General features: G+C 41.4%; 1 protein-coding gene across 1 annotated transcript in view; it reads left to right on the plus strand.

Moving 5' to 3' along the window:
- The first annotated feature begins 611 nt into the window (after positions 1-611).
- LOC109856570 overlaps positions 612-19,240 on the plus strand; it is a 42,279-nt gene continuing 23,650 nt past the window's right edge. Inside the window, exon 1 of the mRNA XM_020431979.1 lies at positions 612-1,027. Coding sequence (XP_020287568.1) covers positions 922-1,027 — 106 coding nt within the window. The 5' untranslated portion in view covers positions 612-921. The remainder of the gene's footprint in view (positions 1,028-19,240) is intronic.

Genomic DNA, 19,240 nt, shown 5'->3' on the forward strand with positions numbered 1-19,240 from the left:
AAACCATAAGACCAAACTATAAGAAAAAAACCAAAAAACAATCGTACAGAAAAAAAAAACGATGGAAGAGAGACGAAAAAGCAATCTTTAAGTCGCGTTTAGATTATCATAGAGAATAGGAATTTTTTTTTACCGCCAATTAAGAATCATACGTGCTGCGAGTCGGACGTGAGGCAGGAGAGAAGGAAGAGGAAAGCGGAGGAGAACACGAGACTGCGGGTGGCGGAGGAAAAGGTGGACGAGGAAGAAGAAGAAGAAAAGGAGGAGAAGAGGGCGCGCGTTGTAGTAGGAGACAGACGCGGCCGAAGAGGAAGACGGAAAAGAAGAAGAGAAGGCGGCGAACGATGTCGGGGAAGAAGAGGTACAGAAGGAGAGAGGCCAAGGCGAAGCGTGTGCGTGCGTGCGTTTCTCTCTCGTGCGAGAGAGGAACCGAGGCGAGGTGTGCGCGGCGGCGAAGAGGTCGGTCGGCCCGGAGGAGGTTGGGTAAGGTGAGGGCTCCTACGGGTAAGTACCACTCACTTCATTGACTCGTGCGTACGCCCGCACGTCTGTCAGTCCATCCTCACTCACTCGATCCTCACTCACTCGGTCTCGCCCGCCTCGGTCTCTCGGCGAGCAGACACTCGCGCGCGCGACCGAGAGCACTTTGGCGCGTAACGCATACCTTTAACACGCCACCGAGACGAGATCCTCGGAATCCCGGCACCGACGAAAGGTCCCCGTGAGACGCGTGACCTCCGGTCATCATCCTGCCGCGGCGGGAGGGTCGTCGCGCTCGTCTCCCTCGGGGGGAGACTTCTGATTTACATACACCTCGTTACGATTCCCCTTCGAGGAGGGGAAAGCGAGAGCGTTGCGAGGATCAGCGGCGGACCCGGTTGGGACCCCTTCGATAAACTAGAAGAATACGAAGCCAGGAGGATGACCTTGGCGCGCGTTGTTAGGATCCCGATGCTGCTGCTGCTGCTGCTGCTGCTCGTCGTGGATGGATCGCGGGCGCAGGCTTATCCTCGCGAGATCAAGCCAGGTGAGCGCTTGTTTTTGGAATACGTTTTTGTTTTTAACTTATTAGAGGCTCATTAGCGACTAACGAGTTGTCGCGATTTTTCTTGCTTCCTATTTGAAAGCGGGGGAGGGGAGGGATCGAGCTCGTTCGCGGGATTACAAACTAAAACGAGTATCTTAAGTGCGTCTCGCAGATTGCGAACGATGACCGCTCTCGCTGATCGTTGTAATTTGCAGTCGCGCGCGAAACAGAAAATATTATCGCGGTGTTATATCCCTGCGTCAACGTCTTTAACGAAGAAAAATTGCTCCTGGATTTTTGATTTATTTGCGATCTGTAACAAAATTGCGTACATTATTTTGATCTTTGAAATATTGCGAGATATCTTTTAAATAAATTTTTGAGAATTGCAAATTTTTCAGCGAGTTGCGCGCAATTGGTTGATATCTGTTTAAAGAATTAAGATTGTTTTTTTATGCAAAATACAGTGTGTGGTTGACACACACACACACACACAATCAATTAGTAAATTTAATAAAACACCTGTATCATCGCGCGAGTCTCTCAAGCGATATTTTTTTCCCATGTGTCGTGAGAGAGGACCATTGTTTTCGATCGAGAGATCTATGGATCGTCTCTTGCGCAACTGCCAGGGTTAATGCACGACGAGCGAAGCGCAGCTTCTATCGGATCGCGATCGATCATGAACGTCATTTTTTTTCATCCGGCCGAGAAATTGCGCTTAAAAGAATAATGTGAGAAAGTTCATTCTCTCTCTCTCTTTCTTTTTCTTTTTTTTCTTTTATATGCCACTTGCAACGCTATTTACTAGCGACGATACGTAACAAAGATACAACTCCGATTTTAATCTCGCAAAAATGTTAAGACACACGCGTGTTTAACGAATTGTCATTGTTCTCGTAAAAAAAAAAATAAAAAAAGAAGTATTCAATCCGACAAAGTTCCATTATCGTATTAAAACGCGCGTACGTCTTTCCCGCGTACATCTTCCCGGATACATTAAAAAGTATTCTGCTCAATTTAATTACGTCCTTCACTTACCTTCAGAGTAAGACCGTTTCAAAATTACGCGGCGCTCATTTTCGTCGCGTGGCTTTGATTAATCGCACCGCGCAGTGAGTGGACGGATTTTCCGGGATTTTCTTTCTTTCTCTCTCTCTCTCTCTCTCTCTTTCTCTCGTTCGCGACGACGGTCGCGACCGTGCCCGGATTTCCATCCTTGTTCGGCTTTTTCCCGCCTTACATCTATTATCTCGCGTCACTTTAGCGGTCCCGGGACTTCGTTCCCTTTCTCTTCTGAATCGACCTTCCGTTGCGAGGCAAAAACAAAACAAAAAAATAACGACCGATAGCATGCAACCTTCTCTGCACCGACATAATGTCCCTCGCTTAATTACCGTTACGGGGAGACGTTTCCTTTGTTCATCGCAGAAAATGTGTAATTAAATCACGCAGTGGGTAAACATGTCGCTCTCTGCGAAAATGCGGCAAGAATCTCTCTCCTCCTCGCGCGCGTCTCTATCCTCGCGACTTGTTCGAAATTCAAAAATACGCACGGTACATTAGTCACGTTACGTTCGCGAATTCCTCACATAGTTTCGCAGTTTTCAATTGATTCATTCTCTCGCGAAGAGTATTCATTTTACGATACGTCGAATCAAGTGTATAAATCATCGAACGGGACAGAGATGTAATAGTGAATTTAAATTCCTTGTTGCGCTAATGAGAAACCCAAGTTTCTCTTTAGGCGAGAACACAGTGTTTTTTTTTGTTTTTATTCTCTTCCCCTCGTATTTATCGCTTGTCACTCCCGCGGTATCGGAATTCGCGGTTTTCTCTGTTCAAAAATCACACATACATTCCTCTCTCTCGTTTTATTTCTCTCTCCGCACACACATACACACGTGTGCACGCGTGTATATGTGCGTCTCTCTTCGTACGACGACTTCTCGTAAACACAGAGAATATACGCGTATTATTATCCATCTATATATACGCGAGTATATAAACACACACACACGCACGAATAAGCGTGTGTACATGTAATGCTTTATCTCAACGCTAGATGGAAATTGACATAAATCGCATTTTCTCGTGTATAAGAATTGCCCAGTTGAGTATAATACGCGAAGAAGGTAGTATAGGATACGCGTAACAAGCAAAGGTATTTTTTGAAGTGGATGAGGGAATAACTCTCACTCCGCGCAAACTAAAGCAAACATAATTATAACAGAATATATATATACAAGTTTTATGTATATTCAAAAAGATGACCGAACAGAACGTCTGACAAATTTTGACAAAGCCAAGCCTATAATACGAAAATAAGTTCGGTCGATCTGAAGAGTCATTTATGATTTTTGCTAACTTCGCAATATCTATTGAGTTATTAAATGTGAGCCGATGAGCGCACGAGAAGCGATAGTTCGAACTCTGTAGACGTGTGTGATTTGCAGTTGTATCGTCGTAAAACTCAGCTCATCGCAGAAAAGCTGTGTTACACGCCACTCGCTTTGTTGCCTCGCCTCTAGTTACCAGGAGACATTTTGCACCAAGTTATTTTTCTTTACAATCGAAAATCATACAGAGTCTATTGGTTCCCACGCTCATTACGGCTCACATTAATTGATAATTCAATTAATGTTGCAAATTTTGCAAAATGGTACATGAATTTTTAAGTTCAGATTGATTTCTCGTAAACACAGAATATACGCGTATTTTCTATCTATATGTACGCGAGTATATAAACGCGCGCGCGCACACACACACGCACGCATAAGCGTGTGTACATGTATTGTAATGCTTTATCTCAACGCTAGATGGAAATTGACATAAATCGCATTTTCTCGTGTATAAGAATTGCCCAGTTGAGTATAATACGCGAAGAACGTAGAAACATTGTACTAATTGTTTTTTTATTTATTTTAAGATATATAGGGTACGTCTAATAAGCGTAGAGCAAATGTATTTTTTGAAGTGGACGAGGGAATAGCTCTCGCTCCGCGCAAACTAAAGCAAACATAATTATAACAGAGAATATACATATACAAATTTTACGTATATCCGAAAACTTGACTGATTGAACAGAATGTCTGACAAATTTTAGACAAAGCCGAAATATAATATGGAAATAAGTTCGATCAATCTGAAAAGTCATTTACCACGTTAGAAAATTCGCAGGATTTGTTGAGTCGTTAACGTGTGCCGATAAATGAATTTTTAATTTCGGATCGATCCAATCTGTTTACTTCGATTGTGTCAAAAATTTTTCAAACACTTTTTACGTATGCCATCTCATCTGGAAAATCTCGCGACGTGACTCCGCGTGGCCGGAACATTCGATATATCTCCGCGCAAACGAATCTTCTGACAGGATATGAAAACAGTATTGATACAATGCCATTACCGTGTGTGCCGTGTGCCGAAACGTCTGGCGCTCATCTTGCGCAATGACGGAGGAGAATCCGTAAGCGATCCTCGCCACGGTTGCTTCGCGCGCGCGGTCCGCGCGATGAGAAAATCGTTCGTCAGAGCTGGCACAATGTGTGCGCGGAGAATGCGCGGCTCTGCGTACCTCCTCCCCCCCTTTCCCTCCGCAGACTGCGGCACAGACATCGCGAAATTTTTATACGGAGAATTGCATACGCCGATAATAATGGTGAAGTTGTAGCGAAGCCATTACGTCGTTTATCAATATACACTCGACGCCGGACGGACGTTCGCATTTAACGCTCTTCACGTACGTATGAGCATCTCGGGTTGTTTCTGTTCGCGTCTGTTGTGGTTTTTCCACTCGAATGTGTGAAATCCGTGTGATTCCACGGAGAGAGAAAAACAAATCCCGCAGTTTCCGATGCAGACTGCGTGCGATATAATATTATGGTAATGTAATAAAATCCAATTTTAATGCGCTATCACGTCACGCAAGCGAGAAAGGACAGGCGGGATGGAAAGTAAATTAGCAAATGTGTGTTTGTGCAACATACGGATAAATATAAATATGAAAAATATCTCAATAGCGGAAAAATCCGTGAGTTGCGAAAATCATCGCAACTTCTAACAGAAAGCGAAGAGCCGACGTCGCCTCTCCCAAAACTCGCGCGCGCGATGTTGATAGAACCGACCTTTTATTGCCCGACGCGAGAAATATGACGTCGTAAGTAGCGGTGAATAGACAGCAGTGACGGAAGCCGCGATCTCAGATCGGCGATCTATCACTCGGGGGTCGGGGGAAACTATGCGCGAGCCACCTCCGACGAACGTCACGTTCCGTTTCCGATATCGTGCGTTAGAAAAATGATAAATCTCCCGGTGTCAACCGAGTGGATCGTCGCGCGCGAGCGCAAACTCGACTCCGGCGGCGACTCGCGCGCGCGCGACGAGCTGGGCTAGTACGCGGCGCCTGTCGATAATCGATTCCGTCGTGTCGCCTGTCATTTGTCACGCGACACCTCGCCGCTCGTTGTATGTAAGATAACTCGAATCGGCGGCAAGATACGCCCGCGTCTTCGATTTTTCCCGAAAAAGATCCCGGAAGTAAGAACGAGCGCAGCAGCAGTCTCTCTCTCTATAGTTGTCATTGCTAAATTACAGTCCGGCTGGCGCTTCGTGCGCGATGCCGTTTCGATATGAGAAGCTGCTTTATTGGATGTCGCATATGCGGCCAAACAGCTGCTCTGGTACTGCGCGTCTCTCTCTCTTTCTCTCTCTCGTTCTCCTCGAAACGGACGCGTCGCTTGCGTTCGATCAAGTCGGTCGGAAGCGCGTGGGGGCGGATTCGCGTTATATCGGAGCGGAAAAATTAATTTACTTTGTGCAGAAAGAACGTGTCCAACGTTCAAAATACGATGTACACGCAAGCACAAGATGTGCTTCAGTCTGACGTAATTTTTCGATACGCAAAGTACATAAAAAAAAAAAAATAAATAATAATTGATCCAATTAATATTTTTCGAAATTATTTCCAAAACAAAAATGTGATTCAGTATTTCTCTTGAAAGAGAATCGCGTCGTTCCCTCGGTGCGAACCGCACTCTTGTTCGAAATAGTTTTCGGTTCTAAATGACTATCAGCTTCGGAGAACGCAATCGCGCGTGGACAGATAAAAGTAAAATATATCTCGTACGTGTAAAATGTGAATTTGTCTTTTTTTTTTTTTTTTTTTTTATAAAGCAAAGACTTTGTCTCGCGATACGATCGGGAGCAGAAATGTGGAAACGCGTCCGTTGAAATGGAAGAAACAATTCGCGAGTAATTCCAGTCGCCTTGAGGCTTTCAATATCGCGCCGCCGGGACGGCGTTTGCGGAGTTCTTGCCGTCGTCGTTGAGCAAAAGCGCGCATCGGCGCTGGGGAAATAGCGCCGCGCGGCGGTATCAAAGGGGCGTCACAATTTCCCCCGTGTTTAATCCGGCGCAACAGTAATTACACCGTCGACGCGGCGACCGCGGCTGTTGCCGCGCTCACACGCCGCAAATATACATAAATAACGGAAAACATTAAGATAAATAACGTTTCGATCACGACGGCGACACGGAGCGTGATTGCGTGATAAATTACTTATAGTCGTGCAAAATGGTCTCTCTCGTCAGTGGTCGATGGTGTTGCACAAGAGTCTCCGGCACGGAGGTTTCGAATGAATAACGGGAGATTCAGTTAGTCCATCTCTTGTTTATCACTTCTGGAATCGATTCGCTCTTCGATCGATTAATAATCCGCTATTTATCGTTGTAATATAGTATATGTATATATATGTATTATACATGAAGAACCATTCTATCTTCCTTCCATAATCCTTTTGTGTTTGTGTGTGTGTGTGTGTGTGTATGCGTGTCTATCTTTCAAAAACATAAACCAGGAACAAATGTTTTTGTTCTTGCTAGTTGCTTTTAATTCATTTTTGAACAAGAGAATAATTCTCGCCATACAAACCGAAGCAAAACATAATTGACCCTTCGTCCGTAGACATGGGTCTCTCAGACCCACTCCAGAATTGCGCATCGGTGTCTCTAGTAAAAATTAGTTTTTTTTTTAACACTTATATCTTCGAAGCTACTGGAGATTTTTTCAATTTGTTTGTTTGTCGTCGCAACATTGTTCAAACTTTCGATTAAAAAAAAAGAAATTGAAAAAATATTGTTTCGCGAAGACATTAGAATCGCGTGGGCCTCGCAGACCCACTCTACAGTACTCGTAGAATTTTGTTTTAGGTCTTCACAGGCGAAAGGTTAAATAAACAATAAAATTTAAGTGTATATGAATCTTATCAAAAAGCTCTCTCTTGACTGTCAAGCCGCGACTGTCGTATGTAATCAAGCTTTTAATATAGATAAGTAATTATACATTATTAGGAGAGGATTTATAATTGAGTATTTAGAATATTATTGATTCGTATTTATTATCATATATAATAATTCTATACAAGAAAATTATACGTGTATGTATATATAATACATGTATAATAAACATCAATCTAAATGTATATAATAAACATGTATAATAAACATGAATCTTAATAAACTCTCTTTTTTTCTAATAATACGCATGATTATTTATGACGCGTCACCTTTTCAACGGTAAAAGTAGCGGCAAAAATAGCCGAATCGAGTACCTCTGAAAAGAAGCTTAATTTGTGCGGGACTCATTTCGATGCTAATAACTCGAAAATGATTGATGCGTCGGTGTTTTCGTTAGAGAAAAATCGACTCCAATATCGTCCAAAGAATCCGTCGTGAAAGATTGATGCGCGCCGAAAGTGTATATACATATATATGTTCCTCTCTATACCGATACGCTTTTACGCGCGACTCTCCGCGAAAGTTCTCTCGTGCCGACATTGACGACGTCGTCGATCGTAACCCTAGGCGCGCATACACACACACACACACACATATATACTTACATACATTCACCGTAAACCCGGGCAATTTCCCCGTGCCGCGGTCACCCCGGTATGCGCTCCATGTCCATCCTAATTACCCGTACCGAGAAAACATAATAATGCCACGGACCGGAGGATCGCCGCGGAAAAACTAGTACAAAGTATCCGTCGTGTCGTCCGACGAGCTCTCGTGTGCAGGGGCGGACTGTTCAACAGATTGTCATCAGGGGAAATTCGTACAGAAATCCTTACCCCCTCTCCGCACAAAAAAACATTGCAATTAAAACTAGAAATAATTACATAAAACACACATAAATATTTCTATAAAAAAAAAGTTCTTTTCTGACACATAAATAATTAACATGTAACATAAAAATACGCGGGAAAATCCGAAGAGAAAGAGAGAGAGAGAGAGAGTGTGAGTCTAGTTTATCGCATCGGAAAATCGATTTACTTGGAATGACAAGAAAATTGTTACGATCGTCGCTCTCGAGACATTTTCTCACCGACGTAGATTCTCGCTCGTAACGGTTTCGTTTCCCGGGGCGCGAGGATGAGAGCAAAACCCTCTTATTGCTGGATCGTCGGGGTTTCCCCGGTATACGAGTTTACCTGGCCGTCTCCGCCCCTGCTCGTGTGGTGAATGAGAACTTCTTCTGGTCCTCGTCTGACTAAATGTCGGCACACGGTTGCCATAGGCGTCGATGGTCGAGAGAGCTTCACCTCCGCTACTCGCATCCGGTAATGTTTGGTGGCAGCTTGTGCCGGGTTACTTCAAGAAGTAATTGCCCGTAATTGCGCGTCCCAAGGTGTAATGCACTTTGAGTTATTACATGTCGTGGCTGCTGCTGCCGCCGCCGCCGCAGCCGCCGTTGCCGCTGTTGCAGTCGCTGCGAGAGAAGCGGGGTGATTGAACTATCGTGGCGCAGCAGCAACAGCAGCAGCAGCAAACGGTTATAGCGGCGCGGCAAATGCGACAAATTGGAATCGAAATGCGGAGATTATTATGTACGCACTAATTTCTCGATAATTCGAATCCCGTAAAGTCTCGACTCGTCGAGACGCGATGAATAATTTCGCGCGATGAGCTTTTGAAGCGGGCGCGCGCGCTCACGAGAGTGGATAAAGTGAATTAAAAAGATACGCTCAACGCACCGGAGTATATTTGAAAACGACGACGAGCTTTTGTGCACATCGTGTGATGCAATAATAATATTAGCGGCCGATTAAATGCATATATTATAGCGTCCACCGATACATTGTCCCCTCGTACTTTACATAATATACCCCCCGAAGCTTCAACGTTGGATTTTATTTTTCGCGATTTTATATTTAGAGAGAAGTTAATTTTCTCCGCGCACAAATGAAAGGCTAAAAATTGCATAAGCATATATATGTGTCGTAATACGAGACATAATTAATATTATTATAACACACACCATTATCGCGGAAATAATAGCGACGCGTGCGCGCGCGCGCGCGCTGAGGACCGAGTTTAATGGAAATTCGCGATAACCACCGTATGGATCAACGAAACATATAATACGTACATCGGGTCCTTTTGTGTGCACTGTGATGAATTTTTTTTTTTTTTCGTCGTTGTTGTTGTTGCTGTCACAGACATCGCTGGAATTTTCGCGATACCCCACATCGAACAACAAGTGCGGAAACAGTTCGACAAGTTTCTTTGTTGGAGGCATTCGATGCGAAGAAGGGAAAACAAAAGACACGCCTTTATATTTTAACGAGGAATCCGCGTTGTTGTTTTTTTTCCTCGATTTTGCATGTATTAATTGGAAAAAAAATCGAGGATGCCAAAAACTTTCCTACCTACATATATATGTATATATATATATATATGTATGTACGTACATATACACCGCGCGCGTCGCGCTCGCGTTCGTGCGCGATTATTTTTGTTATTGTTTTCGCAATATGGCGAAGCACGCACCGCACTTCGTTTTATCGCGATGTAATGGAATCAGCCGACAGAATTCGATGAAAATTCATGGCAATCTTGCCCCCGAGAGATGTTATTGAAATTACTACATTTCTCCCACTTTATTCCGTTTCGCGGCAATTCTTCTTCCATGATGAAAAGAACATGTTTTCATCGGCGCGTGCAAAATGAAAACGCACTGCCGGAGACAGGCGATATATATATATGTATATATACATTTATAGTAGGGAAATTTTACGGCGCGCTCCTTCGAAGAGAGAAGACTTATATATATATATATATATATATATATATAACACATCGATGAATATTCATAAAAGTCTTCGCTTACATTGTTTATCCGGCTTGTTGTAATGGAAAGAATCCCGCGGTTACCTAACTTTTCGCCCACCCGGTCTCCCGGGAAAATGTTTATTCCAATATTCATAATGACTTAATAGGAGACGACATACATTTTTGTTTTGCCACACGGCGGGGAAATGGCGCAATTTCTATCCCGTCAGACCTGACAAATTTATTTATGCAATTCCAGCTGACGTTACATCGCCAAACTCGCCCTTTGAAATGAACAATTATGGGAAAAACTTTCTGCGTTGTTTTCTCATAAAAAACATTTCACCGCCGTTTGCTAATTATTTTTTTTGTTTATTATTAATCGGAACGCTTGTTGTCGACAACAAATGTTTCTCCGTGCGATTAATAAATTCGTTTGCCTGATAGGTTGTTATCGCATAATTTTGAAGCGATACAAGCGGAAATATTATTTTCAACGCGGCGTGCGAGTGATCGGCCACAATAAACGCACAATGGACGTGCTGGCGCGCGCGCGGTGTACGTAAAAATTGTTGTTACCTGCTTCGCGCGTGTCAACATACGAACGAGCGATTCCGCAGTTCTTTATTTTGTTAATTATCTTTCTTTGGAGGTAGGTATAATTCAATAGGACGTGCGCGCACGGTTTTGATCGGGAACGCACACGTGCAGCGAATTTATTTACATATGCACTTAATCCGATTCGCCAGTGTATTTCACGGCAAGCTTGTGACGTTGTATATTCGACATAAAAACACTGCCTTTTGATTTTTTGGTTTTTAATAAAAAAAAACAAAAAAAAACAAAAGACCAAAGAGACGTCATTCGATTAGCATTGAAATTATTTTGAATAATTTGCGGGAACGATAATGTGAAAGCAATTTTCGCGGCGTCGGGATCGATAATGTTTGCTTCCCAAAATGTTGTAACGGCGCGGTCTCTTTCGGTTATACAATGCAAATGTGAAAAAAATAAAAAATAAAAAAATCACATCCGTCCGCCATCACCGACTTTGTAATAATCCGGAAATTTCATATGTAGCGAGTGTTATATAAAGGGGATAATATAATCCCCGGTAACTGTTAATGTCCCTTCCCGTCGTAAGTTGTATGCACACAAGGGGAATAGACCGTGCATGTCTCTGACATGCAAATGACTGTGTTCTTCGGTGAACTTAACTAGGTGTTAATTCGTATTCACGATGCGTAGACGGCGCTTGGCGAGACGCCTTGCGGTATGAAGGCTTGTGCGCGCTTGTGTGTCGCAACGATTAGGTTACAATTATCGTTCATGAGAGTGTCGTTTGCCGATCGCGAAGAAGAACGCGATTCTCCAAAACGGCTAAAAACGGCGGCGCCGCGCGTCGATTTTGAAATATATATATTTTTTTTCATTTTGTTTGAAACTATTTTACCAAAGTTTTTTTTTTCACAATTACGACTTGTTAATTTCCCACAAAATTGATTTTACGATTTAAAACCGATATTTGCGCGCGCGCGTGTGTGTTACGTACAATTTTTTATCCGTTTAATTAATCGGAAAATTAATTAACCATAAAAATGGAAGAAAAAGTTATTTAAAGGGAAATACAACATCCGCGCTCTTTCTGGACACTTTGTAGAGAGATACTCGTGGCGGCACGTTTGGCCAATTGTTTATCTCGTTTTCGTGGGCTTTGCGAACGACAAAGGAGGACTTTCTTTCCCGGCTTTATCTCCCGCCGGTGGACGGCAGCGGCAGCGCCGGCAAAGGAGGGGTTCCACATCTCCGTGAATAGTTACCGGAACGTCCATGGGACGCGGGCGTCGTATAATTTCAAAGACCTTTAAGGCTGACCTGAGTCAACAAGTCGCGCGGTACTCGTGGAACGTGGGAAGCGCGTATAGCGCGCACCCGCGGACACGCTGAAATACTTCGCCTGGAAATATTTCGAGAGAGATTCCGTCTACGCGCGCGCCTCTCCCGTCGTCATTATTCGCTTCTCGTTGTTACATCACGCGACGAGACATTCCACTTCGAGATTTTTCGAGATAAAACGGATCAAATTTCTTGCACGCGCACACACAAACACACACACATACTCTCGGCTATTTTTAGAAATTCAAATTCTTCAACTCGAACAATCTCTCGTAAAACCTCAGCAAATTAGAGAGAATTTAACTTCACCTTGGAGATATAAGGACTCTCAAACAACATTCAGCGTTTATAACAAACATTAAGAGAAGACCGTCGGCAAGTTCTGCGGATGTTAAGTTTGCTCGAGACTGCTTAATGAAGAAATGAAGATCGCGCGGTTATGAGACGCTTCTTCCCGAAGCGCATAGCTCGGGTGGGGTCGCGCGCGATAGTTAAAAGAATCGGTAAGAACTCTATTAAGGAAGGGAGTCGATTAGAAAAATGTTTAACTACTTCAGAAAAACGCTTAACCCGCCGCATGAACTTTCCCACTTCGCCCGTCGCCTGGCTACGCCGATAATCCCGACATTAACATGTAATTAAGCGAGCGAAAAAAAAGCGTAACCGGGAAACGCGAGGGTGTGTGCAAAGAGGGGAGAGGACGGACGGGGAAGAGGAAGAAAAGTTTAACCCCCGTCGGAACGGGGGAGGGTGGTTCTCGATCGTCGATCGTTCGTTACGCCGCGCCGGAGTTCGAAACGGAAGGAAGTTCGGCCTCGCGAGTCCCATTTACCGGGATTCGAAAATTATAGCCGCTTCGCCCGCAACGCGAGTCACGTCTGGCGAATACACTTCGGTTTAATTCATCAACCCATCGTGTTTACCGTCCTCGTAACTAGCACCGCTGCCCCGAGAATTATCCCCGTCGAATTCGCATCGTCCAGCGCGTCGGCCGAAGCGAAATGGCTAAAACTAAAAAAACAAAAAAAAACAAAAACTGTCCTAACTCTCTCGACGCGAGAAGATCGTGATCTCCCGGATCTCAATCGGCAAATATTTGCCGATCGATAACTCGTGATTCATCATCGCATCAATCTCGCGAGATCACACACACTCTCGTAATGGAGACTCCGATGATAATTGGAGCATCTTGATTCGAGCATTTCGGCCGAAATATCAACGACCGAGCAGTTAACCGCGATAATCCGCCGAGGTATGAAGGGCATGAACATCAGGACTGAATGAAACATCCCGCCCGTTCGCCCGTTATCGCCCGAATCGCACAATACGAATTAAGCCTCCGTGCGGAATATCATTGCGCTGCCATTCGAGAACCCGGGGAAGGGGGTTATTCAGGTGCCGCGTCACGCGCCGGTATAAGACGCCTAATTATTCGCCGCATGAATAATTCACGTTGCGCGCGCGCGCGCGTGCGAGAGAGAGATATATAATCGAGATCGTTCGGCGATAAAGAAAGAAAACCGAACGTGGGAGAGAAACGAAAGCTACTATTTAGCTGCTCTGTTGCACGGCGATGTGAAAAATTAACGACCTCGCCTCGGACGGAGTTTCCGTTCCGCCCGTTTCGTTCTGTCATTTTGAAGTGTATGAGTGTGTGTGTGTGTGTGTGTGTGTGTGTGTACGTGGCTCTGTGTGTGTGTTTTTCTTTTTTTTTCTCTCTTTTTTTTATTCTCTTTTTGATAAATGCCATACGACAGACGCACGTGTTTCCGTGAAACGCGAAACCCGTCACGCGAAAGCGCAAGAAAAAAGAAACCGACGACGGCGAAAACGGGAATAAAAACGCGCGCCGGTCTCGTGAGGGTGAAAGAGAGAGATAGAGATAGAGAGAAAGAGAGAGAGATGCGTTATTGACAGATAGCACGGAAATATTTGGCGGGATGTGTTTTTGGCGCTCGAAGTGAAACACTCTCTCGGATACTCTTCGCCTGATGATTAATTGATATGGATCGTGAATTGATGCGGACAAAACGGGAACGTCTCTAATTTAGTATTTCACGAAATCCGGTCGTTGGAAAATAACTCGAAAAAATATCGTATAATAAACAAACGAAACAAACATGTCGGGAATATTTCGTCAAAGCATCTCGATGCGAGACAATTTTGTTTTGTTTTACCGTTAAAAATATTTATAGCGGAGTGAAAGTGCAACGCGACTGTAATTGTCGAGTTCGACAATTACAGTCGCGCACAACGTCCATTGGACATTCAAATTTAGGTCTTATTTAGTCGAAAAAGTCCGTAAACATTAACATGTATGTTTTAAGAATGTCCATTATTAGATGCGTACGAATTGTATTTACATTTGAATGTTTTAAAAAAATGTCTATCTTATAGCCATTTACCTTTACTTCACCGACAATCATTTCATCAATAATCGTTTCACCGACACCATTTTATCGACACCGCATTACGCCGACAATATTTACTTACCAACACGTTTCGATCACCGACAATCATTTCACCGACAATGTTTTCATCGACATCGAGCTTCGCCGACAATGTTTATGATAACAAATGAACATATAAGATGAATTATTATAGAAATTGACATTAATACTTTTATTTCATTGCTTTTTCTATCTTATTACATAAATTAGGACATAAAATAATACTGCGTTTTATTAATGATTAATATCAAGAATTATAACATCTTACAATATGACATCTTACTTCATGAATACATAATTAATAAATTGGATAACATAAATCATTAGATACATTAACTCAATATAACTTTAATCGATAGTGTAAACATCAATAACTGAATCATTACATTTGCAAGTTATGTGCTAGTGCCTTCACAAAATTTATTTCTGTATATGTTTCCCGATTTTTTTTTCTAAAAAAAAATGAAAAAGTAATGAAATAAAAGTATTAATGTCAATTTCTATAATAATTCATCTTATATGTTCATTTGTTATCATAAACATTGTCGGCGAAGCTCGATGTCGATGAAAACATTGTCGATGATCTAAACGTGTCGGTAAGTAAATATTGTCGGTGAAATGCAGTGTCGATGAAACGATTATTGATGAAATGATTGTCGGTGAAGTAAAGGTAACCCTTTTGTTTTGATATATGTACATACATGGTAGGCAATATTTTTCAGTTTTGTAGAACTAAATCCCAATTAATTTGATGGCGTAGTGATTGAGAATAGAGTTAACCTTTAGACCGCCGGCATGATGCTGTATATGGCATCGCTATTTGGGACGCTAATATTTTATACCGTATTTTAGAAAAGAGTTGTCTTTCATCTGAATTGATCTGTGAGAAAAAATATTTAAAAAATCTAAATATGTTGTTGGATAATGTAGTTTAGCTTTCGAATTTGCCGTATAATCCGAGATACAAAAAATTTATACGTGATTAACTTGATAATAATGCTACTGTTGTATTGAAAGCCTTTTGTAATTCGACTTCAAAATTGTGACCAGTGATATGAAAAACCTTTAGAAACACTATTTTTCAAAATTGAAAACTTTTATACTTTTCACTTGCGTTCCCCGCATCGGCTCGGCACCGATCAAAGCCAGATGAAACTTGGAGCATTCCACGCAATATAATAAACTCAACTTATATAATATGACGGAAAAAATATCATATTTTTAATGAAAAAATGCCGGCAGTCTAAAGTTTAATGATTTTACTAATTCTTCGAGTTCCATCGTGACTTATATTTTTTTCTATTTCTTAGTTTTTAAATTTTATTACTATTTTACAACAATTTTCTATTTGTTTATATTTTAAAGTTGTCACAATTATACAATAATAAAAGATTAAATAAAAAAACACCGACATATAATTATTTGATAATTTAACATTGTTTTGTTGAAAATAAAAACAACTATGTGAAAATTGAAAATTAATGTGAAATAATAGCAAATTCAAGTAAAAAGAAAAAATAGAGAAAAACGGAAACCACGACGGGACTCGAATCCGCGTGGCAAGATTATCAATCTCACGCTCTACTTGTTTAGCGAATTGACATATGTATGTAGCCGAATTATCTACTTTAAATTTATTTTTAATTTTTTTAAGTAAGTTGACTAATTGGGAGAGAACACGGGGAATGATGCTCAGCGGGTCGGATTTTGATCATCTCGATTATAAGAAAGAATATCTCTAAACATGTGTTTGGCAATATATTGGATTTTTTAAACACAAATATACATGAATATTTTTTATTTCATTTTTTATTTCACAAATATACATAATTAGAGATATCATTCTTTCTTGAGGTGATCGATCCGACTCGCTTCAGTGCCGTGATCTTGTTCTCTACTTAAATATGTTACTCATTTTTAATGTAAATCCGAGTTTATGTTACTATGTTATACGTCTATTTGAAGTGAGAAAAACGTTTTTTACATAGATCCATTTTTATGATTTATTAGATACTTAAAATGTTAGATACTTAAAAGACAATTTCAAAATGTTCAGAAAAGTAACCGGACATCTTTAGAATATTCTAAAAATGTCTGAAGATATAATCTGAACATTTTCAATATGTACAAAAACGTCCAATACCTATGTGTTTAATATGTTTTAAAAACATCGTTGTGTGCTATCTGGAACAGGGAGAAACAGGATCGTCGGAGATGAGATCGCGGAGATAAAACTCGCGTCGAGCCGATTCGCGCGCCGATTATTAATTGCGAATTTATAATTATATCGCGGCGCGGCCGCGGCCGTCGTGATTCATTCAGGTGATGCTGAACAATGTTAGCGCGGCCGGCGAATCGACTCGGCCACGTGCGTCTCATCCCTGAGAGTCTCTTTCTTGTCCAGGTGTGCGCAGGTGATGCCGATGCCGCGGGGTCACTCATTTATCATTGCATAAGATTCAGAACCTGTTCCGGTCCATTCATCGCCGCTTGCCTCGTATATACCTTCGAAAGTGACCGTGGGACGGGCCGCGAGTGGTGTAGCTACATGCGCGCCCAATGGCGTGGATGATCGTCAAATCACGCTGCGAACGAGATTCTAGAAAAGTTCGAGTTTTAAAGAGAGAGAGAGAGAGAGAAAGAGAGAGTGTGTGTGTTAAAAATCAAAGAAAATAATTGCGCAGTTGTGGAGATTTTAACTCAAAAATTACGCAATTAAACGGAAAATTGTAGTTTAGTTTTATTATAGTTTTTTAATAACTTACTTTCTCGCGCAACAGACACACGGTAATTCGAAATTTTTAACGCGATAATGTTAAAAACGATAAACATCCTTTCCTGTCTTTTTTGGAAACACAATTGCTGGCGTTTAACGGCCGAAGAGGAGCAAATAACAAGTAAATAAAATTGTTTGCGTCAGTGGGCGCGGTTTTCAAACTTTTGCGTTTTACGCGGCAATATTGACGCTAAAAAATATTTCACGCGCAAAATACGGATCTCTATGCGCGCAATTGCATAAATAAATGCTAAAAAAAAAAAAAAATAGTGCCCAAATGTTAAAAAACAGACGCGAGTGTGACGCCAATGGACGCCCGCGTACCCTTTAATTCTCGAAACGAACGATATTGTTTCGTATGCGTGTGTTATTTTCGTCTCGATTTCGCCTCAGGTGTAGAACAAAAGGATCTCTCGGTCTTCCTCGCGCGATCCAGATACACCGATTCGATAGTGATCCCTTCCGTTTCGCTGGACAACAATATATGCCGAGAGAAACGTCGGGGCGACGCCTTATCACAGATCGCAATAAAGATGCGGGTGGCTTCGCGTATTTTGCGACGATAATAATAATAATAATAGTAATAATAATAATAATAATAATAACAACAACAACAACAACAACGGAAATTAGAGATGTCAGCTCACGATCGAACCTCGCAGTCCACATTTTTTCTAAACTGTATCCGAGCAATTAAAATCCTAATCTCGTTTTTTTAATTCGATTTAAATTCTCGTTCAATTTTCCCTCTATTTTTATTATATATTTTTTTAAAAGCTTTAAGAGAGTATTGGACCTGTCTGTTATGCCGATCGAACGAGTAATTAGTAGTTTAGATTTATTTTTGTATTTACTGCTCGGACAGATAAACGATTCTCCGAAATAAAAAATAGTCAAAGGAATCTCTGTCGGGTCTCAATTTTCTAAAAATTGAACAAAATTGGTTTTGCAGTATGCTGTTATCTCGATATAATGTGTTGTATTTCATTTGTAGTTCAAAGTTAATACATGAAAAAGAACAACAGACAGAGATAGAAATACTATCCAAGAATGTAATGAGATCATCAGACTACTGATTTAGAAATCTACAATAGACAAAAGATCTAAACTACGTTTAAATATAACATAACCTCTTTTACATATGTGTCTCCTTGTTTCTCTAACGACGCTCTATGGTTGATGTCACTTGAATCGGTAACAGTAATCACGAAATATACAGACGCTCCGGTATATTCTCTTAAGAGGGTACTGGACCTTCCTGTTATATCCGATCAAACAAGTAATTCGTATTTTAGATTGCATTTCGTATTTATTGCTCAAATAGAAAAACGGCTCTACAGAAAAAAAGAAAATAATGAAATTAATCTCGGATCCTTTTCAATGTATCGAAAATTTAACAAAAATTTTTGAAGTCACAATCACCTCCACTTTTATTTGTACTGGCATTTAAAGTTTAAGAATTATGCATAAAAATCAAAAAGTATCCGAGATAGACATAACGTTCAAGAATGTAATGAAATTATTAGACCACGATTTGAAAGCCCCTACAATACACAAACAATCTATAATACGTTTAAATCTAACATAACCTCTTTTTACACATGTCCTTGTTTCTCTAACGACGCTTCATAGTTGATGTCACTTGTATCGGTAACAGTAGTCACGATATATATAGGAAGGTTCAGGTTTCCCTCTTAATTATTCGAAATTTAACGGGTAAGAGCCGAAAATCAAGCATCCCCTATATGAAATTATTTGATGATTAATGATGTTTAATTGTTGCATCTCTTTAATGAAAACTTCGAGTGGATTAACGATTCCCCGCACACTCTATCGTTGACTCTTTGCGCGCGGAGACGAAGCGCACTCTAATAGAAAACGACGCGCGTATCCTGCCCGCGCGTTCATCTTTGAAATTTGTCTTGTGCACGCGCATCTGTTTTGATTAAGAACGTTTCATCGCAGCGACGGTGTGACGGA

This window comes from Pseudomyrmex gracilis, unplaced genomic scaffold (genome assembly GCF_002006095.1).
Source record: "Pseudomyrmex gracilis isolate BER0280 unplaced genomic scaffold, ASM200609v1 scaffold_124, whole genome shotgun sequence".
Lineage (NCBI taxonomy): Eukaryota > Metazoa > Arthropoda > Insecta > Hymenoptera > Formicidae > Pseudomyrmex > Pseudomyrmex gracilis.